The sequence below is a fragment of the Nuphar pumila genome, chromosome 9 (assembly GCF_984573655.1).
Source record: "Nuphar pumila chromosome 9, dmNupPumi1.hap1.1, whole genome shotgun sequence".
NCBI classification, from domain to species: Eukaryota; Viridiplantae; Streptophyta; class Magnoliopsida; order Nymphaeales; family Nymphaeaceae; genus Nuphar; species Nuphar pumila.
In genome coordinates this window covers 126,417,586-126,440,054 of record NC_143257.1, presented here as the reverse complement: position 1 = coordinate 126,440,054, position 22,469 = coordinate 126,417,586, and the positions used below count along the sequence as shown (strand labels likewise).

The 22,469-nt window shown below is 38.8% G+C and overlaps 1 protein-coding gene across 1 annotated transcript; it reads right to left on the bottom strand.

Moving 5' to 3' along the window:
- Positions 1–10,699: 10,699 nt before the first annotated feature.
- On the bottom strand, positions 10,700–21,478 carry LOC149829350 (uncharacterized). The gene is made up of 3 exons (XM_090018057.1): positions 21,153–21,478; positions 18,295–18,405; positions 10,700–11,329 (listed from the first exon to the last, which is right to left on the bottom strand). Exons 1-3 carry the CDS (start codon positions 21,267–21,269, stop codon positions 11,096–11,098), a joined length of 462 nt encoding a protein of 153 aa, XP_089874183.1. The 5' UTR covers positions 21,270–21,478; the 3' UTR covers positions 10,700–11,095.
- Between the last annotated feature and the right edge of the window lie 991 nt (positions 21,479–22,469).

Sequence of the window (22,469 nt, the reverse complement as noted above, 5' to 3'; positions counted from 1 at the left end):
GTTAAAAGCTGAAACCGAACTCGGTTGCAACTAAGATCCAATCTGATTAAGCAGAAAAGTAAATTAGGTGTGTATCTGATAAGGGCTCTCTTGTCACCTCCAAGTCCAAATCCAAATGTAGGGTGCAGCATTGCCCACACCCAAACTGTTTACATTCCCTTACCTTTCTCACCTTGTCTTTAAGCTACATGGTACAACGGCTTCTTTGCCTCCAATAAAGCTGGTGCTTGAGAGTGCCAAAAAGCATCGTAAAAGGCAAAGGAAGTTGAAATGCTTAATGAGATTCTCACATGATCGGTCTTCTTTTATGTAGTATGCATGAAAATTGCATGCATTGATCAAGTCATGTATAAGTAACCACTCTTATTCGAGCCTTGATAGTGACTCACACCAAGCTCACTTTCTTTTAGGACCCACGAACAAGGTGTGAACACCTTGCAAGCTACAACTCAGATATTTCAGATTTCCTCATGCAACTGATCCTTGCTCAACAGAGGAGAAAAAACACACAACTTGAAGAGCAGACCCCGCATCTCTCTCATCTTATATTCGGATCTGGTTTTTGAATCCAAACTCTTTTCGGAATACCCTCTTTTTCATTTTCAAAATTTCGGGATCCACAGGTAGTTGCGTTGTGACCATTGCTCCATCTTGTTCTTGTTTAAGGCAGAGATGTGTTTGATTAGGCACTCACATTTCAGACACACAGATTTGCATAAATCTATTCTGCACAAGGCATTAGCAATGGCCATGTTGAGGTGCTACTTGCAGCATAAGCTTCGCACTCCCTAGCAATTTGTTGTTGTGGTCTTGCCGTGTTTGCATAGAGCATCAGCAGCAGTGTATAGCTGGTGGTAGCTTCCCAGCTTGATCCAATCAATGGCACCTCAACCTTCAAAGTTCTATGGCAGTATTCTACCTTAGCATCGGTCAGCAAGAACTCTTTGACAGTAAACTGCACCACTTTGGCTGCGCACAGACAAGATAGCAGATTCAGCCAAAACAAATAGCAGTTAACCATACTTCTGTTGCAGCAGAGTTCTGTTAACTGCACTCCATCTTCAAGGTTTCCAGAAATACAATTGCAGCTCATAAGACCACTCTCCACATTAATTTTGCAGCTTGTTCACCTGCATTTAGCTTGGCAAGGATAGTTCTGCAGCACTCACAATGGTGGACATTCGTAAAATCAGTTTTGTAGCAACAAGAATGGATTTGTGCAATGGAATTTTGCATAGCAAGCTGTCTCGTGCACAATCGATGGGAGGCGATCTCCGCTAAGGAGTTCATTGCTCCTCCGAACAAGTGATTCCCATCAATCCGATCAGAATTTGTACTGGTCTTCACTTGAAGGTGTTGCGTAAGTCATCTACCATTACAGCAGGAAATTTATGATAATGTCATAGCTTCATACTTGACTAGGGTTATGTCATTGTTCTTGAAATTTCGATGGTATTTTGGCAATAAAAAACACAATATCTGAGTACTGTGGTACCACCAACGGAATTTATCTAGTAATATGCATTTGTGTATCAATATTCCTTGCTGTATCTGAATTTCTTCTTGTACTTCAGCTGACTTGTTTTCAAATTGCTTTTCAGGATTCATACCATTTGTTTTTCCTGTTGTGATACTTCGGCATCTTATCAATCTCAGCAAACTGTAGTTATATATGTTCAGTTGTGATGTCATGCTAGCAGTGGTATTACCATGGCTCTGAAGGGTTTGTGGTCTCATCAGTTCTCTGTAATTGCTGCAAGAACACACCCTTAATGAAGGGATTGTTCACTCTTCCACTGTTCTGCACTTGCTTCTAATGGTTCCATGATGGCAAGTAGGAATGTCGACCCTAGCAGTTGTAAGTTTAATCGCATGTACGAGTTGTTGAGAATAGGTGGTTTAAGGTTAAACCTTCTTAGTTTGGAGGTTATTTGAATTATTTTCTTAATAAGGGACCTAGAGGTAATTTAGTCTTTTGGCCTCTCTCTATTTAACATAGAGAGCAGCCCTAATGTGTTTAACGAGTTCTATTTTCATACTGCCGTCTCTCTCTCTGCCTCGGTTTCAGCTTTTGCTTTTAGGGCTTCAACATGGTATCAGAGCGATAGATCTCGGGAGTGTGATCAATCTACACAACACATAAAAAAAATCAAATAAATCTGAAAGAGGTGGAAACAGGTGTGTCGATTCTTTTTTTTTCTCTGATGACAGATCTTTGACACGATGAGTGTGGGTCCTTAAGATCTGCATATAAAAAGTTTTTTTTGGTTGCTGGAAAAAAAAAAACCAACCGAAAATTTCTGGGTGTCGTGATCTCTATGCTTCTGCGTGCTCCTGTTATCGTGGGTTGTGAATCTGGTTGCCGAGTTCCCTGCTGAGTCGTGAAATGTTTTTCTTCCAGCAAGAGCATGTTGTCATTTGTTGTGAATCTGGGTGCCGAGTTCTTCTCGGATATTATGTGGCTGTTCATTTTCAGAACATGAATATTGGCAGGCGTGATTCCTGTTGTGTCGTGAGCTTTTCAGTCGTAGCATGAGTGCTGCGAAAACAGATGTTAATAGCAATTTTTTTTTTGGCAGCAGCAGGTTGTGTCGTAGTATTGGCTTGTGACAAGTTTCTTAATTAGAACTGCTGCTCTGTGGAAACATATGTTGCGTGATTCTATTGTTTGGGCCATATCGTAGCATTGGCTTGTGAAAAGTTGTGTTTTGCTGCTGTTGTGTGGACACATTTGTCACCTGTCAAGGCTTCTTTTCTGGTGTTACAGCTTGTGTAGTCGTGGACTTGCCTGACGTGGGGTTATAACACCTGCTGTTCACATGAGTAAGTCTGATTTTTTTTGCTGAAATAGGATTCCATAATCAGTATGGGTGAATCTTCGAAATGTGACTCCAAAACTGAACATATTGGGGAAGATAAGGCTTTTGCAAATCCCTTCTCGTATGGTTCCTTTGTAAGGTTGAATGAAACTAACTATGCCAGGTGGTCCCGAACTTTTATGATGTCTGTATCTGGACATCGTAGAAAACATATTTTATTGGAAGATGAACCTAATGAAAAGATTGGAAAATATGTTACTTGGGATGAAGATAATGACATAGTTATGTCATGGATCATAAATAGTGTCGAACCCCATATTGTCGATGGATTAATTTACTATCATACAACCAAACAGATGTGGGATAATCTTCGAGATACATACTCACAAGAGACTAATGTGAGTCGTATCCTGCAAGTCGAACATGAGATATATAATTTGCAGCAGAGAGATCAAACATTGTCCCAATATTATGCCTCTGTCAAAGCTGTGTTTGAAAGACTCAATGCTCACAGGCCTCTTTGTTGCTCGAAGCAAAAGGATCATCAAGAACAAACTATGGTTGCTCGGTTTCTTACAGATCTCTCCTCAGATTTTTCTGTTGCAAAAGTTCAAATGTTGACTGGATCAGATGTACCTACTCTTGCTGAGGCATACAATCGTCTGAGTAGACTTGCGATCTCTCTTCCACAATCTCAGCCTGTGACTCAGTCATCTGCTCTTGTTGTCTCTTCTGGTTTTGGGTGTAGAAATATTCAGAATATCAGAGGACGAGGTCGTGGACGAGGTATGGGAGGCAGAGGAAAACTTCAATGTACATTCTGTGGAAAATCTGGACATTTAGAAGATCGTTGCTGGGATAAGCATGGTCGGCCAACCTTTTCTTCATCAAAGTCTTATGCTCCTAAAGCAAATGTTACTACTCTCGAGGCAACAAAGGCACATGAAAATATCTCTGCAAGTGAAAGTAGTATCACCCTTAGTCGTGCTGAATATGATGAGTTGGTAGCTCTTCGACCTTTGAGTTCTACCCCTCCTGTAGCTGGTGTTGCCTATTCAACCGGAAATCATCTTCATCCGACTGACAGTAAGTGGATTATTGACTCTGGTGCATCCAGACGTTTATGTGGAAATTCACTTGTTTTTTCAGATATAAAGGATATTAAGGCTCAACTTGGAGTCTCATTATCCGATGGGAGTTCCTCCTCGGTTGTTGGTCAGGGAAATATTTCTATATCCTCTTCACTACAGTTGAAAAATGCTCTTCATGCTCCAAACTTTCCTCAAAGTTTACTCTTTGTTAGTTGCCTTATAAAAGAACAAAACTGTAGAGTAATATTTGATCCAATGGGTTGTCATTTTCAGGATTTGCTGACATGGAAGAAGATTGGTGGAGGCTATGAAGAAAATGGAATTTACTACCTACATCATCCAATGGGTATTGTTCATGCTGCAGTGGAACATTCATTCAGTCCTGTTCAGTGACATCGTCGTCTTGGTCATCCTTCATTGTCAAAGCTTCGGTCGATCTTTCCTTAGATTCCTTCCACCACATCATTTCAGTGTGAAGCGTGTCAGCTGGGCAAGCATCATCGAAGTTCATTCCCTTCGAGTCAGAGTCAGTCTAGTTATAAAGTCTTTGAACTTCTTCATGCAGATGTATGGGGTCCTAGTAAGATTCCTACTAGGACTCAGTGTCGATACTATCTAGTTATTGTTGATGATTTCTCTAAGTTGTCATGGGTGTTTTTAATAAATGAACGATCTGAAGTTCCAAGTATTCTCCAATCTTTAATTCTTGAAATAAAAACTCAGTTTGAATCTATTGTCAAGATTGTTCGCACTGATAATGCTCTCGAGTTTAAATCAAAAGGTCTATTACAATTTTACCAAGATAATGACATCCAACCCCAAACTTCCTGTGCCTATTCATCTCAACAAAATGGGGTGGCTGAGCGAAAACATCGTCACCTATTTGATGTTGCCAAGACCATTATGATTCAATCCAATGTTCCTGCGTTATACTGGGGTGATGCGATTACAACTGCTTGCTATCTGATCAACCACATGCCTTCATCTTCTGTGGGTAATCAAATTCTAATTCATATCCTAAAACCCAATACCCCCTCTTCTCCCTCTCGCCCAAAGTATTTGGATGTGCTTGTTTTGTACACAAACTTGGCCCTGACCGTGATAAATTAGCTGCTCAAGCTACAAAATGCATATTTATAGGTTATCCCAAAAATCAAAAGGGATATCGATGTTATGATCCTACTTCTCGCCGAGAGTATGTCAGTGCGGATGTCTCTTTCTTGGAATTCACTCCATATTACTCTAGTACCGGTTCCACGCTGTAGGTTGATCCAGCTTAGTCTTGTCCATTACCTATACCTCCTTTTCCTTTGGAATTTGTGCCCTCATTCAAGAACCAACCTTCATCCTCTTCCAGATTTCATAATCCTTCATTGGTATATGTGCGTAGAGATCCACCTCCGCAAGTGCCTTCATCTTCTTCTTCCCCTGAGGTAAGTTCTACTGACAATAGTGATCTTCATGATGATGATAACAGGCCTATTGCTCTACGAAAGGGGACACGACAATGTACATTATATCCCATATCTCATTTTGTCTCCGATGCCAGAATTGGAAATCAGATGAAATCTTTTATTTCAGTCTTATCGGCTGAAACTATTCCTCTGAACTATCAGCAGACAGAACTTGATACTCGCTGGAAGCTGGCTATGCAAGAAGAAATGGATGCTTTAATATCTCAGCATACATGAGATCTAGTTGATTCCCCAGCAGATGCTGACATTGTTGGATGTAAATGGGTATATACAATAAAGTACAAATCTGATGGTTCCATTGAACGGTATAAGGCCAGATTAGTAGCAAAAGGGTATACTCAGACATATGGTATTGATTTCTTTGAAACCTTTTCTCCTGTTGCACGGATGGGTACCATTCGTCTTGTTCTCTCAGTAGCTGTTCAGCATGGTTGGAGTTTGTACCAATTAGATGTGAAAAATGCATTTCTATATGGGGATCTATCTGAGACCGTTTACATGCAACAACCTCCAGAATTTGAGGTTGAGGGGGAGTGTCAGAAGGTGTGTAGATTGAGGAAGGTGATTTATGGCCTGAAACAAAGTCCTCGTGCATGGTTTCAAAAGTTGTTTGAAGTGATGTCACGCTTTGGCTTTAATAGGTCAGCAGCAGATCATACACTATTTATCAAGAAAATTGGCTCTGGCATAGTTGTTATGGTGGTATATGTGGATGACATCATTCTTACAGGAGATGATGAGAAAGCTATTGAAGCCACAAAGGCTCATCTTCAAAAACACTTTGTTACAAAAGACCTTGGTTCACTCAGGTATTTTCTGGGTATAGAAGTTGCCAGGAGCCGTGAAGGGATGGTGTTGTCTCAACGGAAGTATGTTCTTGACTTATTAAAGGAAACCAGAATGTTGGGAGCTAAACCAGCAAATATTCCCATGGACTATAAAGTTCAGTTGTTTGAAGAAGGGTCGAAACCGGTTGATAGCAAAAGCTATTGCTCCCTTGTAAGGAAACTACTGTATGTAACTGTGACCAGGCCGGATATTGCTTTAGCAGTAAGCAAAGTTAGCCAGTTTATGGACAAACCGACTGAGGTACATTGGAATGCAGCTATTATGATTCTCAGATATCTAAAATCTTCTCCTGGAAAGGGGTTATTGTTCAGGAAAAGTGGAACTCTGAAGATAGTGGCCTATTCTGATGCTGACTATGCAGGATCTGTAGTAGATAGAAAATCTACCACAGGATTCTGTGTTTCTGGGAGACAACTTGATTTCTTGGAGAAGTAAGAAACAAAATGTGGTTTCTAGGTCGAGTGCAGAATCAGAATACCGGGCTATGGCCCAAACAACTGCGGAATTGATGTGGGTTCGTACTGTTCTTCATGACCTTCAGGTGAAGGTTTCCTCTCCTATGACCATGATGTGTGATAACAAGGCTGCAACATATATAGCGAACAATCCTGTCTTTCATGAGAGAACAAAGCACATTGAGGTAGATTGCCACTATGTAAGAGATATGGTTCAAGCTGGACATATCACTACCAGATATCTAAAGTCGGAAGATCAAGTTGCAGATATGTTTACAAAACCCCTTGCTATACCAAATTTCTCAAAATGTTGTGACAAGCTGAGCATGATTGATATCTATACTCCAGCTTGAGGGGGAGTGTTGAGAATAGGTGGTTTAAGGTTAAACCTTCTTAGTTTGGAGGTTATTTGAATTATTTTCTTAACAAGGGACCTAGAGGTAATTTAGTCTTTTGGCCTCTCTCTATTTAACATAGAGAGCAGCCCTAATGTGTTTAACGAGTTCTATTTTTATACTGCCGTCTCTCTCTCTTTCTCTCTCTCTGCCTCGGTTTCGGCTTTTGCTTTCAGGGCTTCAACACGAGTAAATGAGTTTTGCATTATCGGGATTGAGTTTTACCTGGAAACTAACAGCATCCCATGACAATCAATGTGCAAAAATGAAAATCGTATTTTCCTCTACAGCCGGAATTTTTCAGTTGTAATTCTGTGAGCCAATGTAGTGTTGTCAACTCTGCTACTCGCAATCTTGTGCCTATCCAAATTTGTTGAAACTTGAAACCTGTTTGCACTCCTTCATCGCTCAATTGGCTGCAGTTCGTAACATCGAGTCCATCATTCTCAAACAGGACATGATCAGCCATAGGGCACAATAGCCTTCTGCTACAGTAAGGCTGAAACAGGGGAACCCATTTGCTGATTTTGCAATGTTGTTTGTGAGTTGCTGCACTTCCTTCTTGGTTATATTTCCAGCTTTTTACCAAAATGTCAACATCAATAAGGTCCGGGCAGAGGATTTCTTTAGCAGATTTCGTTCCACAACTCTCCAAGTTATGTGCATTGGTATACCAAAATTTAATAGTAGCTCCAACTAACTGTTCTGTATTTGAGTTGAACTGTCTGTGCTTAACACTGTCTGTGCCACAAAAAAACCTAATCATGATAAAGTGCTTGATACTATTCAAACCATAATTCACAATGACTCGTTGTAACAGGATTTCCGTATATGTATTTCCACATACTCTGGTAGACACTGATTATGTTACCCTTGAACATTTACACCAAAACACATCTTTGTTTTCTTTGGAAATGGGCAGAGCTTTGAGTATAAGCCTCAACATTTTCCCAATATACTCATTCCCTAGAATTCGTCCACCTTCTGTTGCTCCGGGATCAATCACTACACCATTACACCAATTTCTTAGAGCATCTTCTGTTGTGATACATTTTATTTTCTACAGAATGGCATCTCACTATCAACATGTATAATTCCTGTGGCAGCATAAAACAATGCAACACTTCCCTGTCATTATATTTCATTGAGTTTTTCAGCTGTCAATAAAATTTTGCGAGTGAGACTTCACATACTAATAGCATGTGCTTGTGATGGATGAGGGCAAGGTTTAGATTGAACATCAGTTCCTTCACCAAACTGTGGGTACATTCCAGTAAGCTCTCCTCCTGGGTCAAATTGAAGAGCTCGGCATTCATCACTCGTTTTAAATTTGAAATGTATACTGTTACTATTGTAGTACCATAACAATAAGGTATTCAATTCTAGATCTGAAAATTTGAAATCACAAAGTGAAGAGGTTACTACCCTAAAATTGATCTCAGCAGAGCTAACTTTCTGCTGAATTTCCGGCAATTTTCTGCTTCTCAGCATTGCAGCAACTAAACTTCCCAAAATTTGTGGTAGTCTGCTACGCCACAACTGGTGCTTTATACACTCATAGCAACTCATAGGAAATGGATTTTGTAGAATCATTTTCTGCCACTTTTCTGAATACAAAGAGACGATGTCTGTTTGCAAGTGGTTCTCCACTGCACACTTGTCTCTATTTGGGAGTAGACTACCGAACATTGGGCAGTCAATTTTCCCATCCATATCTGTCAGTTCCTCACCCAAATATGCAAATAAAGCAGATAAGCTCGCATCTTCTATAAACTGATCCAATTCCTCACAAGGGTTGGCAAAAAATGCAGCAAGGTTGGCATCCACCAACACCTGATCCAATCTTTCACATGCAATCTGATCCTGCACTGCAATCTCGTTGTGTGTAGCCTTGATTTCCTCCGCAAGTTTTGCAATGAGTTCGGTTGTCATGTAACAGATATCCTCGCTTATACTTTCGATCAACACTTTCATTTGCTTAGGAGTCTCATTCCTCATGATAACCATGACTCTCAACTCGGTTCAACAGAAATGACAGGTTCTGTCCTCAACTGGGCTGGTTCGGTTTTATAGCTTTTGGGTTCAAACTGGGTTTGGTCTCAGCTGGGGATTACTTTGGTCTTGATGTAGAGTATCTTGAGTAGGTTCAGTCAAAATTTCAGGTCAAATGGGTTAGTGTAGGTAAGGAAAAATAGGTATACTATTCAGGCTGGTCAAGGAATTACAGGTTCAGGAAATCACAGTTGGTAAAAATAGGTTTCACCAAAAAAATTAACTCTCACAATTTATAACTCATATGAATGCCAAATTTGGAGGGAATCAAGAACACAAATCAAAGTAACTATTATAAAAATTTGAGGCTCAAACTCACAGTATTCAGGGAGATACAAATTTTTGAACAGGCACTAATTTTCTGGTTCAAAACTGACTGTTCTGTCAGAAATTCACTCTATCCAACGGCCAAGAAAACTTGATTTCTCCCTTCTGAACCAAATTGAGTGATTCTTGAGTCTATAGTGTAGTACACACTCTAAGGGATCTCTAGAATAAAAAATCTTGAAGAGATCACTCTAAATGAGTTCACAGTCACATAAACAGACTGTTCACATAGAACTTCTGAATTTTCTGCAGAATTCAATCTCCTTCACTCCAACGACTCTTGGGTGATGACTAAGTGAGCAAGAATCACTGATCACACTTAGATCTGAGGTAGATCAAGTTCCCCACATGTTCTCCACAATTCTCCTTGACCCAATCAAGAAAAAATCCAGAACTTCAAAAAAAGTGCACCAATCACCAAAAAAATCTCTACCAATACTACTACTTCAATAATTCAATCGAGACTTAAAAGAAACTTCAATTCTACTCACTTTCTTCACCAATTCACTTCTCAAATCACTCATAATGCAGGAAACATCCAAGATTAATCACTCTTACTCAGAGAAATTCAAAATTTCACCTTTGATGAGTCGGGCTTCATGTTGTGGATGGATTTTGAATTTTGACAACTCCAATGATCACTAGGAACTCATCTTCTCATAATTTTTTAGCTTCAATCCACCTTGGGTTGTCTTCTTCACGTCCAAGGAGGGTGGGATTTGCTGGAATTCCTCCTTCTTGATGTTGAATTCCGACAGAACTAGCACATGCACCGTGAGATTGATGGTTTATACATAAAGAAAGCAGTACAAGTGAAGTTCTTTAAAGCCTGCAAATAAGGATCCACCACAAGCATAGAACCCCAAACCCTGTTTGGCACTTCAGTATGAGTCGGCGTAGGAGAGCATTTGACTGAATTAAATCTCATTAGTTTTGGTAGTAGTATATGAAAATATTAAAGGAAAAGAAAAACTTTAGTAACAAGAAATGTAAAATGGACAAGCAATGGAGAACCACGACCTCATGCAGAAAACATAGAAGCATCATCAATTCATTATTAGTTGTTAACCAGAAAATATCATTCAAGAAGCACCGCACAGGATGTGCATAAAGGAATTTTGATTAATTTCCTTTTTTAGCCAATTAATGGATGAAAATTTAATTGAACAGGTGGTCAAAAGTATAAAATTTCACTTCCATGTTCGAGAGAAGATCATGCATGCATGCAGACTAGGATAATAAAATAACCATATCTTGCCAAATGCGAAAATATCCCCATGCTACAAACTTATAACTGATCTTTATTTGCAGAAGGGGAGCTACATCAACAAGGATACTTAATGGTCTAAAAAATTTCAGAGTGCAAAAGGCCATGTAGGATCTATTTCATTTTAATAGAGTTATTGAGCCTCCATTATCAACATAAGCAAAATCTATTCATATCTTTGGATGAGATTGGTTAAACTGGAGAAACACCATGATTGCTAGTCCACATCTGATTCCATTCCCATGCATTCAACCCCCTCGCTTCTGTTCTTGCTGTTTGCAAAAATGCTTCATGCAAGTATCATTGCAGAAAACAATGAAATTTTGAACAAAACCATCATGATATGCAGTTTAATGATTTCTAAGTTATTTATTTGGCGCTTGGTCTTGTTGCTGATGAGATGGTGTTTGTGACTTATCGTGAGAACCTATTTTGTTAACGGATGTTAATTCCTCTGACAAAGCTTGCTCTTCTATTACCCTGTCACGAATGGTTTTTGCCATGGCCCTCATGTTCTTTTCTTCTCCTTCAAGCTGCATGTTCATTATGATTTCTGCTTCCTTGTCAATTGGCTTGAAGTACTCCTCGATTGCAACTTCCTACAATTACCAAATATGTGGACATGATATAAGCTCAACTGAACAATTCAAAAGCAACAGTAAAGAAAATCAAATGGTAAAAGTTCCCTTCTTTTATTCTTAGGTTTCACAATAAATTAAATTTCATAACAAAAAGATGCACTTGTTCAACAGCACGTGCACGTGCACCTCATGTGTGTTTGTGTGGATGTCTGTCTATTTCTTCTATACCAAACTGGACCTTTTCCAAAAAGAATTAGATCTCAAGGTCAGACCCAGAGAAAAATAATAATAATAATAACTGGAGTTAGACTAATCAAAATCTCGAGAAGTATTCCGCTTGAAAGTTTGATCAAATGGAGACAAAACTGGGGCTGAGCTCAGTGTATCCCACACCAGTTGTCTGGGATGATCAGGTTTACCAAGATCACAAAGACAAGTTATAAAATGAAGATGTGGAATTTCTTGTTATTTGTGTTTGAGATGAGGGTGAAGGATACAGTAGATGGAAGTGACAAGCAAACGCAAGCCTACATCATCCACTATGGCATGCATCAAACACAAACCAATTTATTTTTGAGAGAGGAGTCATCAAGGCAGAAAATGCTATAACTTTTTTACAGTATGGGTCAGAAAACCAACCTAGGATTCCGAACTTCTCCGTCCCATCATGCATCTCAAAAATACAAATGCATACGGGCTTTTGAGGGAGCTGTGCATGGATGCGGACTGATCACCCATAATATGAAGTAGCAGTTCTCATAGCTACTACTATTTTTTACTACTACTAAAAGATATCCGCCTATTAAGTATTTGAGGATGCCATTAGACAAGGGATGCTTCTAGGAAGCACCTTGTGCAGAAGCTGAAAACCATGCCTGGATAGACCAGAATCTTGTGTGTTTCATTATTTTTCCCAGTGCTCATGAAACGATAATTAGGTTAGTCCAAATTCTCAAGTCCCGGCTATTCACTAAATCTTGATCCCGTCATCATTTTTATGTTGGTCTTTTAGAGGGCCAGGGGCATTTTGAACATTCAAGTTAAAAAATAATAAATCAATGGCTTTTTCGCGTGTCTAGATTTGATCAAGCAGCTCAGCAACGAGCCATGGATGAAAACCTTCAACATCCTTGTTGTGTTCCTCTACACTCCCTGAGCCCTCAGTATTAGTCTCATCAAACACAACATTCCGTAAAACTCTGATGTGATGAGTAGTGGGGTCATCGCAGCAATAACCTCTGTATTGATCAACATATCCAATAAACCTACACCTATATGCCTTTTCCTAGAACGTGTTACGTAAGGCATACAAATGATTCTGTTAGGTTTATGAGTTATGAACCTCAGCTGGCATAATGGAAGGACAAAAATAGCCCACCGAAAGGCCTCAGCCAATCTACACTTATTCCCACCGATTTCTCCTTTACACATAATAAAACATCAGTCAAAATCAAATTGTTCACATAAAGAACACTACAAGAAGTCTCGTTGAAAGTTTGATTATTCCTCTTTCCAAATTGCCCAGAGTGCGACAAAGAGTCAGCATCTGGACATGTGAAACCATCTTTTACTCTTCCTTAATGCAGTTGGTCCCAGGAGATCTCCAATGGGGGAGTTCTCATGAATTTAAATTGCAAATTAGGCCAGGGCACTGGAAAAAAATGTAGTACCAGAAAAGATGGTGAACCAAATCTTCCCCAGAATCCCCACCCATCCACATGATACATCGGTTCAGACCTTGAATACCAGTCCTCATTGTTTCAGCTTAGGGACTTTCTATAGATTAACCGAGCGAAGGCCTTAGATCTTGGTGGAGGTCGAAATAGTTTTACTGGGATAAGGCTGCACACCAGGCTCAAGCAATGGCCTATAAAATGAAGCAACAGTGGATACTCCATCATTCCCGAAATACTAGTAAACGTGATTGGGTTCCCCCTCTAATAGAACAATATGTTTAATTAGTGACATTAGAAGCAACCACTCTGTTATTTCTTCTCTGAAATCTCTTCTATATACCATACTCCAGCCTTCATTCTGTGCCAACAGTCACAACCAAAGCATTAGAAAATCTGGCTAAGCTGAACAAAGTGGAAAATTTAAGAGCCAGTTTTTCCCCATTAAACCAAGCATCATTCCAGAATCTGATTGAATCCTCACATTTAAGTATGGGTTTGATGCACTGTGAACTCCTCAAGAACGTCAGTCCAACCAACCCAAAAGACCTGGCCCTTTCTTCCAACAATTTCTGTGGTCCCAGTTTCATGGTCCTCCAGAGAGCCGGTATTTATTGTTGATCAATCTGGTTCTGGCGAAGTCTTCTTATACCTGACCCACTCAAATCATATGGTAATGTCGCAGTTTCCAAATTTACCATATGTTGTTTTTAATCAGTACCTGCACCATACAAAAGAAATGAATGCATAGTTTTTGGAGATCCCTTCTTCGCCTCTTTTGGCATCATAAAGATCAACATGAGGTATGAAGACTGACAAACCAATACATGTTTGACTAGTGTAATATGGCCAGCAAATGACAAAAACCCTGTATGACAGGATTGGAGCATGGAAGCAATTTTCTCCTCTAGTTTCGACCAATCTGCTGCCTTAACACAAAGGTCAATGGCATTCCTAAGTATTGCAGTGACCAACTACCCTTTTACAGCCAAAAATTTGCTCTGCAGCAATTTCCATTTCCTCAATGGAGTTAACGGCTAGAAGCTCACATTTCAACTCATTGACTCCTAAGCCCAAAATTAAGGCAAAAGAATGCAATAGCTGAAATATCCTACTCATTTGTGAAATAGAAGCCTCTCCAAGGGTAAGTATGCTGTCTGTAAACTGAATGATAGGTGAGTCCCATCTAGGAATGTTGACTGGTGAAATAAAGCCAAGATTTGCAGCTTTCCTGAATAGCACCATGAGTCCTTCCGCTACAATGTTAAACAGCAGTTGCGATAGTGGGCAGCCTGCCTCAATCCTCTCTGCATTTGGAAATAATCGCCATTAACCCTATTAACGTTAACCACTAAAGAGGCAGTTGTTAGAAACTCATAGATTCATTTAATCCATGTGGATGGAAAACCTATGCTCTTTAAATTGTCGAAGAGAAGGTCCCAACGCACCAAATCAAAGCCTTTCCAAATATCAACTTTTAGAAGGAAAGCTGGTCCCTTGGAAGTTGCTATTGGAGTGGATTGCCTCTTCCACCAGAATGGTGCATTCTTGGATGTGTTTGCCCTGTATGAAAGATGTTTGTGATGGGTCAATAATGCTTGGGTCTTAGCCTTAGCACCAAGATCTTTGCAATTATCTTATAGATGGATAACAGAAATGAGATGGATCTATAACTGGTGATGTCCTCATCACCAAATGTTTTGGAATGAAGATTAAATTGGCCTTGTTGATTTCTTTCAGCAGCTTAGCATTAGTGTGGAATCCATTTAGAAGCTGAAAGAAATCATCAACACACACCTCCCAAAACCACTTAAGGGGCCTTTTCTTTTGTGAGTGCCCATACCACTTCATCTTCTATCCCCGCAAGTATCCTGGACCTTTGTTTCCACCTAAACTCATCTCAAACTCTCCATTCCTTAATATTCTAAACCAACTCACCAATATGATCAGCCTTCTGCTGGTCTTGTGGCTTGCCTTTGTGCTTGCTCAACTGTACCTAGAGGAATTCCTCTTTGCATTTTCTAAGGGTGTATTTGATGCCACAGTAAATTTCTCCCTAAGGAGAAATTTTTCTGTGATAAAAAAAGTCTCTAGGGGTAGCCAGCAGCTTCTTATCTCCGGTTTTTAAGGATAAGCACTCTCCTGAACACTGTTGAATTCAAGGTGAAGTGTAATGAAATACCAGCTTTCAACAAGAACACAAATGTTGACAACAAGTGCCTATAAAAGACACATTAACCAAAACCCACAAAAGAGCACAAATAAGAAGGCACAAGAATAAAATGAATAATCTTTATTTAACTTCACATAAAATGCTTAAAAAGCATTAATACAATTGGAGGGGGATGACCCCTATTTGTGCACATGAATGAGCTCTTGGAATAGAGCTAAGAGAAGCACAAGAGAGTCGTTGGAGCTAGTCCAACCGCTCTATTTGTAGCCGTTGGACTAGCTCCAACGACTCTCAAACTAGTCAACAATATGTTGACTAGTTTAAGTCTAGTTCAAATGGAACTAGATACTAAAAAGAAAAATAAATAATTGAAAAATAAATAAAGAAAAAAAATGTATATAAGTATATATATAATATACATATATACTACATGTATATACATTGGTAATGTACACATAATATATACATACATTTTTAACATGAAGTAGTATCATAAGGAAGTCAATGACTTGTTTCTGATCCCTTGCCTCAACATTACAGTTCTTGCACTCGGCACACTTGGTGATGATCATCATGGATGCTAGAGTATCAAATAACTACTGGAACTGATCATAAAATGCTTGAACGGACTCATTTCCTTGCCTTAATGTTTTCAATTCTTTTTCCAGCTGATATCTCCTTGCCAAATTGGATTGCTCATAAACTTGCTTGAGGTATGGCCAAGCATCTTTTGTGGCCTCATACTTCATGATATACATAGAAATGTTCTACTCAAACTCAGGAGACATGACTTCACTTTCACATTATCTCTTTCCCATTCTAGAATCTCGACATCATAGTTGGCATCACTCTTCTTAGATTTGAGTTTGGGACCATCAAGGTACCCAATGTAACCAAAAAACTCTCACAACTGTTCTCATGATTCAGCCCAATATGCGAACTTGGTCCCATCAAACTTGATGGGAATGATCTGGATAGTCTCCTTCTCCATACTCACCAAACCCCAAACTGCAAGATAAATTTTTTGCACAAAACCAACAAGAACACGTGCAAAATAGCCAAGAACAATGCCTATCACACAATCCGAGTATTACACTACTCAATAGGCATAGGTCGATACACCACAGGCTTCAAGATTCACGTCTATGCAAGAAAAACTTCAAAGGAACATATATCCACAGCGAAACCAGAACATACACAGTCCAATACAAGCTATGTAATCAAAAGCGCCTACTAGGCACCAACTAGTCTGCCTAGTTGGCCTAGGCATAGGTAAAATGCTTAGGCTTTGCAATTCCTATGTGAGTACCTTTAAAGGTTCCAATTTTGCCGACTAGGCATTGACTAGGGCACCTAGTTGGCGACTAATCTGGCCCTGCCTAGGTGCGAGGGCAGTTTAGTTATTTATTATTATTACATATATTCTGTTCTATTTTTTGTATATATATAATTATATGTGTGCGTGTGTTTGTATGATTTGTTTTGTGAAATGATGAAAAAATACTTAGTTAATTAAATATATCGATTATGTTATATATATATATATATATATATATATATATATATATATATATATATATATATATATATATATATATATATATATATAAGTGCAACTGGAGTGTTGTGCGATCGTAGAATGCCATTGCAGCTGAAGGAAAAGTTTTATAGGACGACAATTAGGCCCGCTTTACTATATGGTACGGAATGTTGGGCTGCCAAGAGACATCATATTCAAAAAATGAGTGTAGCTGAGATGCGTATGCTGAGATGGATGTGTGGAAATACAATAAAAGATAAGATTTGGAACGAGGAGATACGTAAGAAGGTAGGCGTTGCACCCATTGAAAATAAGATGAGAGAGAATCATTTACGGTGGTTTGGACATATTCGACGAAGGCCTAATGATGCTCCAGTTAGAAGGATGGAGAAATGGGAAAATATATTAGTTAAAAGAGGTCGGGGTAGGCCTAGGAAGGCATGGATGGAGGTGATAAGAAAGGATATGAATGCTTTGAACCTCACCGAGGACATGGCATGGGATAGAAATGAATGGAGGAGAAGGATTCATGTGGAAGACCCATAATGATTTTCTTTGTTGGTTCATATCGCCGACCCCAATTGTTTTGGGATGAAGGCGTAGTTGCTGTTGTTGTTGTGTATCAAAGGCAGGAATCAAACAAAGTCAAAATGTGGGTGAGTAAAACCCTCAAGTTCTGCATGCAGATCCAGTGAAACCCTGGCCCAAGAATGGGTCTCTTGGCGCAACAACTCAACAGATTTAGAGTATGATTTCGCAGGAACAAAATCCAGGCTTGCAAGGCTGGACAGTTGTTGAGCAATGCCCAAGCAGTAAGCATGGTCTCACTAATTGTAACTGAGGTTGATGGAACTATGAATTCTGGAAAACATCACCAACCAACCAAGGAACCCAAAATGAACCGACGGACAAACCCTCAAGAGGTCAATCAAGGATTATGCTTTATCCATAGGTTCGTGAGAATGATGTAAGATCCTACACTAGAATAGCATGGCCAATCCTTGAGAGGATTATGAGAAAATGGATAGAACATGTTCACCATCATTTATCTGTTTCTTGAATGCTTCTAGATATTAATTGCACTGCCAAGCAACCTCATGTCACCTGAAAATGCTTCATCCATTGTGAGTCTTTCTTTTGTTCTGCCTAAAAGTAAAAGAAAAAGAAAAACTAACCTAACAAGCATGATGACAAATCAAGTATCGTCTGGTCAAAAATCTATAAAACAAGACCATTAAAATATTGCAACTTCAAAACTTTCCTTTTTTATCAAATAAACTAAGAAAACACACACATTTATACAAACATCTAAATAATGGCATCAATTTATGAGAAAATACAAACATGTTCACTGCAATATTCTAAATAAAAAACACTGCATGTATAGATGATATTCTTGGGGCACTTTTTCTTTTCATTATGCTTGATATTTTCTAATTTTAACAGAATACAGAGTTTGTAGAGCACAAAATGGTGGCAATTAATATTGTCCTTTTGGTACAACAAGCAACTAGATGCACTTTTTTACCATCATATGGATTACACATGTATTTCATTCAGATCCCGCAATAAGAGACTATTACTGTAAAAAACCTACTGTTTCTTCTAGTTTTTTATTCAGTGCTTGCATCTCCTCAACCATGCCCCGGACCTCTGCCAGGATAGCTTGCTCCGGAATCCTTCTCAAGGCTTCCTTCCTTTCTTTTGCCTGTCCAAAAACAATAAAAAAGAACATAAATTCCTTCACAAAAACAATTTTTGTGAAATTCACGAGCAAGATACCACAGGTTTGACTTTAGATATCCATCTACATATATGTATTAGAAATACCTGGTTTTGATTATCACTTGCTTGATTCTTTCTATGCCGAACTAGTTGGATTGCTTAAAAATTGGGTGATTTAGTTAACTTTGCATCATCTTAACGTTATAAACTGTTAGTTGTTATTTTGCACCTACTTCTTGTTTGCTTTTATAAATTATTTAAACTATTTTCATTATTTTAGTTACATTCTTATGAGGCTCCTGTCCTGCTACTTTGAGGCTTATGCCTTGCCTCACAGATATCGTATAGTCTCTCCTTGCCTTATAACACAGCTTTTACAATATTGGTTTGGATGCATCAATTTGATAGATTCAAACAAGAAACACCTCAAAGGGCCTACATAGAGGAAGCAAAATTTGTTCTTAAAAGAGGACCATGCTAATATGTTTAACCCAACTCTATAAAGGATAACTTGGATAATATATTTGATATCACATCCTTGGAAACTTATTACAGTTTTCCTTATAAAATTTTGTAGTTCGTTTGTATAGATATGGCCGAGGATGGTAGATAGGATAAAGAAAATTTAGTTAAATGGCCTAGATTCTGTAAGGTCATGACAAAAGGAGTGCAAGTTCCAATTCGTATTGGTTAGTTACCAAGCAACGGTCTATGCAAAAGGGTCACAACAATCCTTGGTGACAAATATGCCCAAAAAAAAGATGACCATCTCCCTAGTTCTAATCCATATATACAGCATGACATTACAAAACTATGTACATATAGACTTTAACAATTTGAAGCTACAGATCCAATAAGAACATGGGTACATGGCTCATCCCCTTCAAGTCTTACAGTAAGAAATCCAAATGCAACTTGCATGTATGTAATGCAAATAATAACATTAAGTAGAGGCAGCAAGAATTTTTTGTTCAGTTAGGGGATGGTCCAGTTAGAGGAGTTGCCTATGAAGTACTTGGATGTGCGTCTTACTAATGGTAGTTCACAAGAAGTGCATTAGTCAACAATTGAAGATTGAATGTGCATGAAAATCAGTTCATCAAGAACTAGATATCTTTCCTTGGCAGAAAAAACTGTCTTGGTGAAGCATGTTTTAATAAGTACTCCATCATACTTTATTTCCATATAATAGGTTCTGAAAAAAGTATAGAAAAAAATGCTTAGGATTTTATTTAATTTCTTTAGAATGGATTTATGGAAAGAAAAAAGTGTGGCATCTTGTCTCTAACAACCAGGTTGCCCTTCCTAAAGATTTGGAAGGGCTGGGGATTAAGAAATTAAGCATCATGAAGAAAGCATTTCTAATTAGATGGTAGAATCTTACAGAATGGTTAGAAGGCAACCCTTTTCAAAAGAATGTATGAATTTCCGGATTACTTGAAGCTAGAGAGAGATGGATATGGTATTTGAAGACGATGGGTTAAGGTGCTGAATGAATTTAATGTATGGATTGGTATTAAAATAGGTAATGAAAAGAGACCTGCAGTCATATGATGTTTTTATATAAAAATATGATTTTTTTAGTCGTGAAGTTTTAGTACATTGTGAGCTGATATTTTTTATTCAAAACTCATTTTCTGCTAAACAAACCTTGTAGTTCACATCCAAAGGGTCCAATCAGATAAGATATAAAAAGAAAGTGATTTTTACTCAATAGCTCCATACCATATCTTCTTTAGCACCAAATATTAACCTATATATATACATACAAACGTACATGCATACATTCATATATAGATACATATTATATATATAGGGAAATGGAAACCTACAAAATAGACACCGAAAACCCCCCATTCTCTTGCAGTAGGCTCCTAACTTTGGTAGGCACCTACTCCTCCACTTCAAACATACATATATATATATATATATATATATATATATAGAGAGAGAGAGAGAGAGAGAGAGAGAGAGAGATGAAAACTTGCAAAGTGATGTACGATAAATGGCTTTTTCAGGGTTTTTTTAAATCCGACCGTACAGTTGCAATCTACATACTTAATTTCATACGGATTAGCTCTTGGATTGACTGATTCCGACACCGTTCAAAAAATAAACAGCCCTAAATTTTTGTAATTTTTCGAGGCTTGAAAATTCTTTTTTTAACCAAAAAATATGATCCAAATGTTGATTCCTAGCAAATTGATCATGTCAAACACATCTACGAGGTCATAATTGCAAAAGAAGTACTAGACGACCCATTTAGCATATTTCATTTTGCAGGTTTTTAACAATGTGTATAACTTCACTGGATATTTTCCGAGCAACTATTCCGCTCTAAAATCTAGAGAAACAGCTAAAAAAATTGAACGATGACTTGCTGGTCGTGGAGTAATTGAGAATACATGCACCTGCTCTTATTGGGTACTCCAATTATAATAAAGGAAAGATGCAGGAAGCCATAGACTGGTAGCGATCAATCAATAATTCATTCATTCAGAAAATCAACCAACAATACACCAAACTCTACTAGAAATGAGCTGCCTCTTTCTGGGTGTTAGAACTTCCAATGGACGCAATAAAGCACCACCTTTGTAGCTCACGAGATAGCACATTTACAAGAATCGGGACTTTTTTCGGGTGTCCAAAGGGATGCAATCAATGAAATGACTCGCAGCAAAGGAGGTGATTGTGATCACAGCAACTATATCCGGGAATAAAAAACCGTACCTGTTGGAAGCGTTTCTCGAGCTGCAACCTGTAAGACCTGATTCGTCTTTCTTCGTATCCCGAAAGTACTCGGATAACGAACATAGCCTTCCTCCCAAACTCTCTTAGGCTCTCCATGCTATTGTCCAACCAAGCAGAACCCCTCGTCGGAATGCGATGCGCGATTCGCCTCTCCTAACTTGAGTGACGATGTTCCGGCAAGCAGAGCGCACGGCTCACCTCCAAGAGATCTGATCTTAACAAAAGAATTTCGTGCCGACCGAGGTGATCGCCGAGGGTTGACGGCTCAGGCAGGTCAGGTGGTGAGGTGAGGGACGGGAACGGCTACGGCATCGCGAGAGACTCGGGGGTTGCTTTTGCAGGCTAGGGATAGACAGAAGAACGTCGACACTCAGACCCCCGAACCGACCTCTATGGGCAAAGTGGGGTGCGCTCGTATGGTAGGGGCAATTTGTGAATGTCACCAAATCGACAGGACATAACAAGTTCGAAACCTACGGGTGACGTCCCTTGCCGCAAAGTCGAAGCTGAATGTGCTCCCTGGTGATCAGGGGTTTTATCAACAAGAGGCCAGCCAAGCACGATCAGTGGTGGGATTTTTTCTTGGATTATCTAGAAAAAAAAAGACTTTTTAGGCATGCAGACACCAATCACCATCGATGCTCAGGAAGTACATCAGACACTCCTCTCATGTTATCCAACATGAGAAAGTAGAGGTGATTTAGGACTTGATTATAGAAGAACGATCAATAAAAATAGTGGATCGCAACATGAAAGTACTGACAACACAGTTTTACTAGTAAAGGTCAGATGACAGCACCATGACATAAGCTAAGATGCAAAAACAATAACCTCAATTTTTTTTTTGTATATTTAAGAGTAAAATTTTGAAGATCAATAAGAATGTAATAACTGTAAATTTTTAATGTGAATAGTTGAGACTATTTATGTAAGATTGCATAATTTTAGATTTGAGAGCAATCCAAACTCAGGTTTAAATGAGAGTTGGAACGATAAACTTGGTCTAAACCTGAGATGGAGCGGTGCAAACTCTAGAGAATCGATCTAAACTAGATTCTGACTGACCGAAATTCTGAAAAACTTGTTTAATAGTAAGCGGGTCAAATACATAGGTGGGTTTGAAGAAGAAATAGTTTGGAAAATGAAAAACAAATAAAAGGTAATAAAAGAAGAAGAGGAGGGGCAAGATGGGGATTCTCCATGGAGGTGACCCCTCACTCCATAAGAAGATGCCATGTGGCAACTCCCCTCTCTCTCTCTTTCTTCTCTTAAGTCGACAACCCTCCTTTCTTTCAC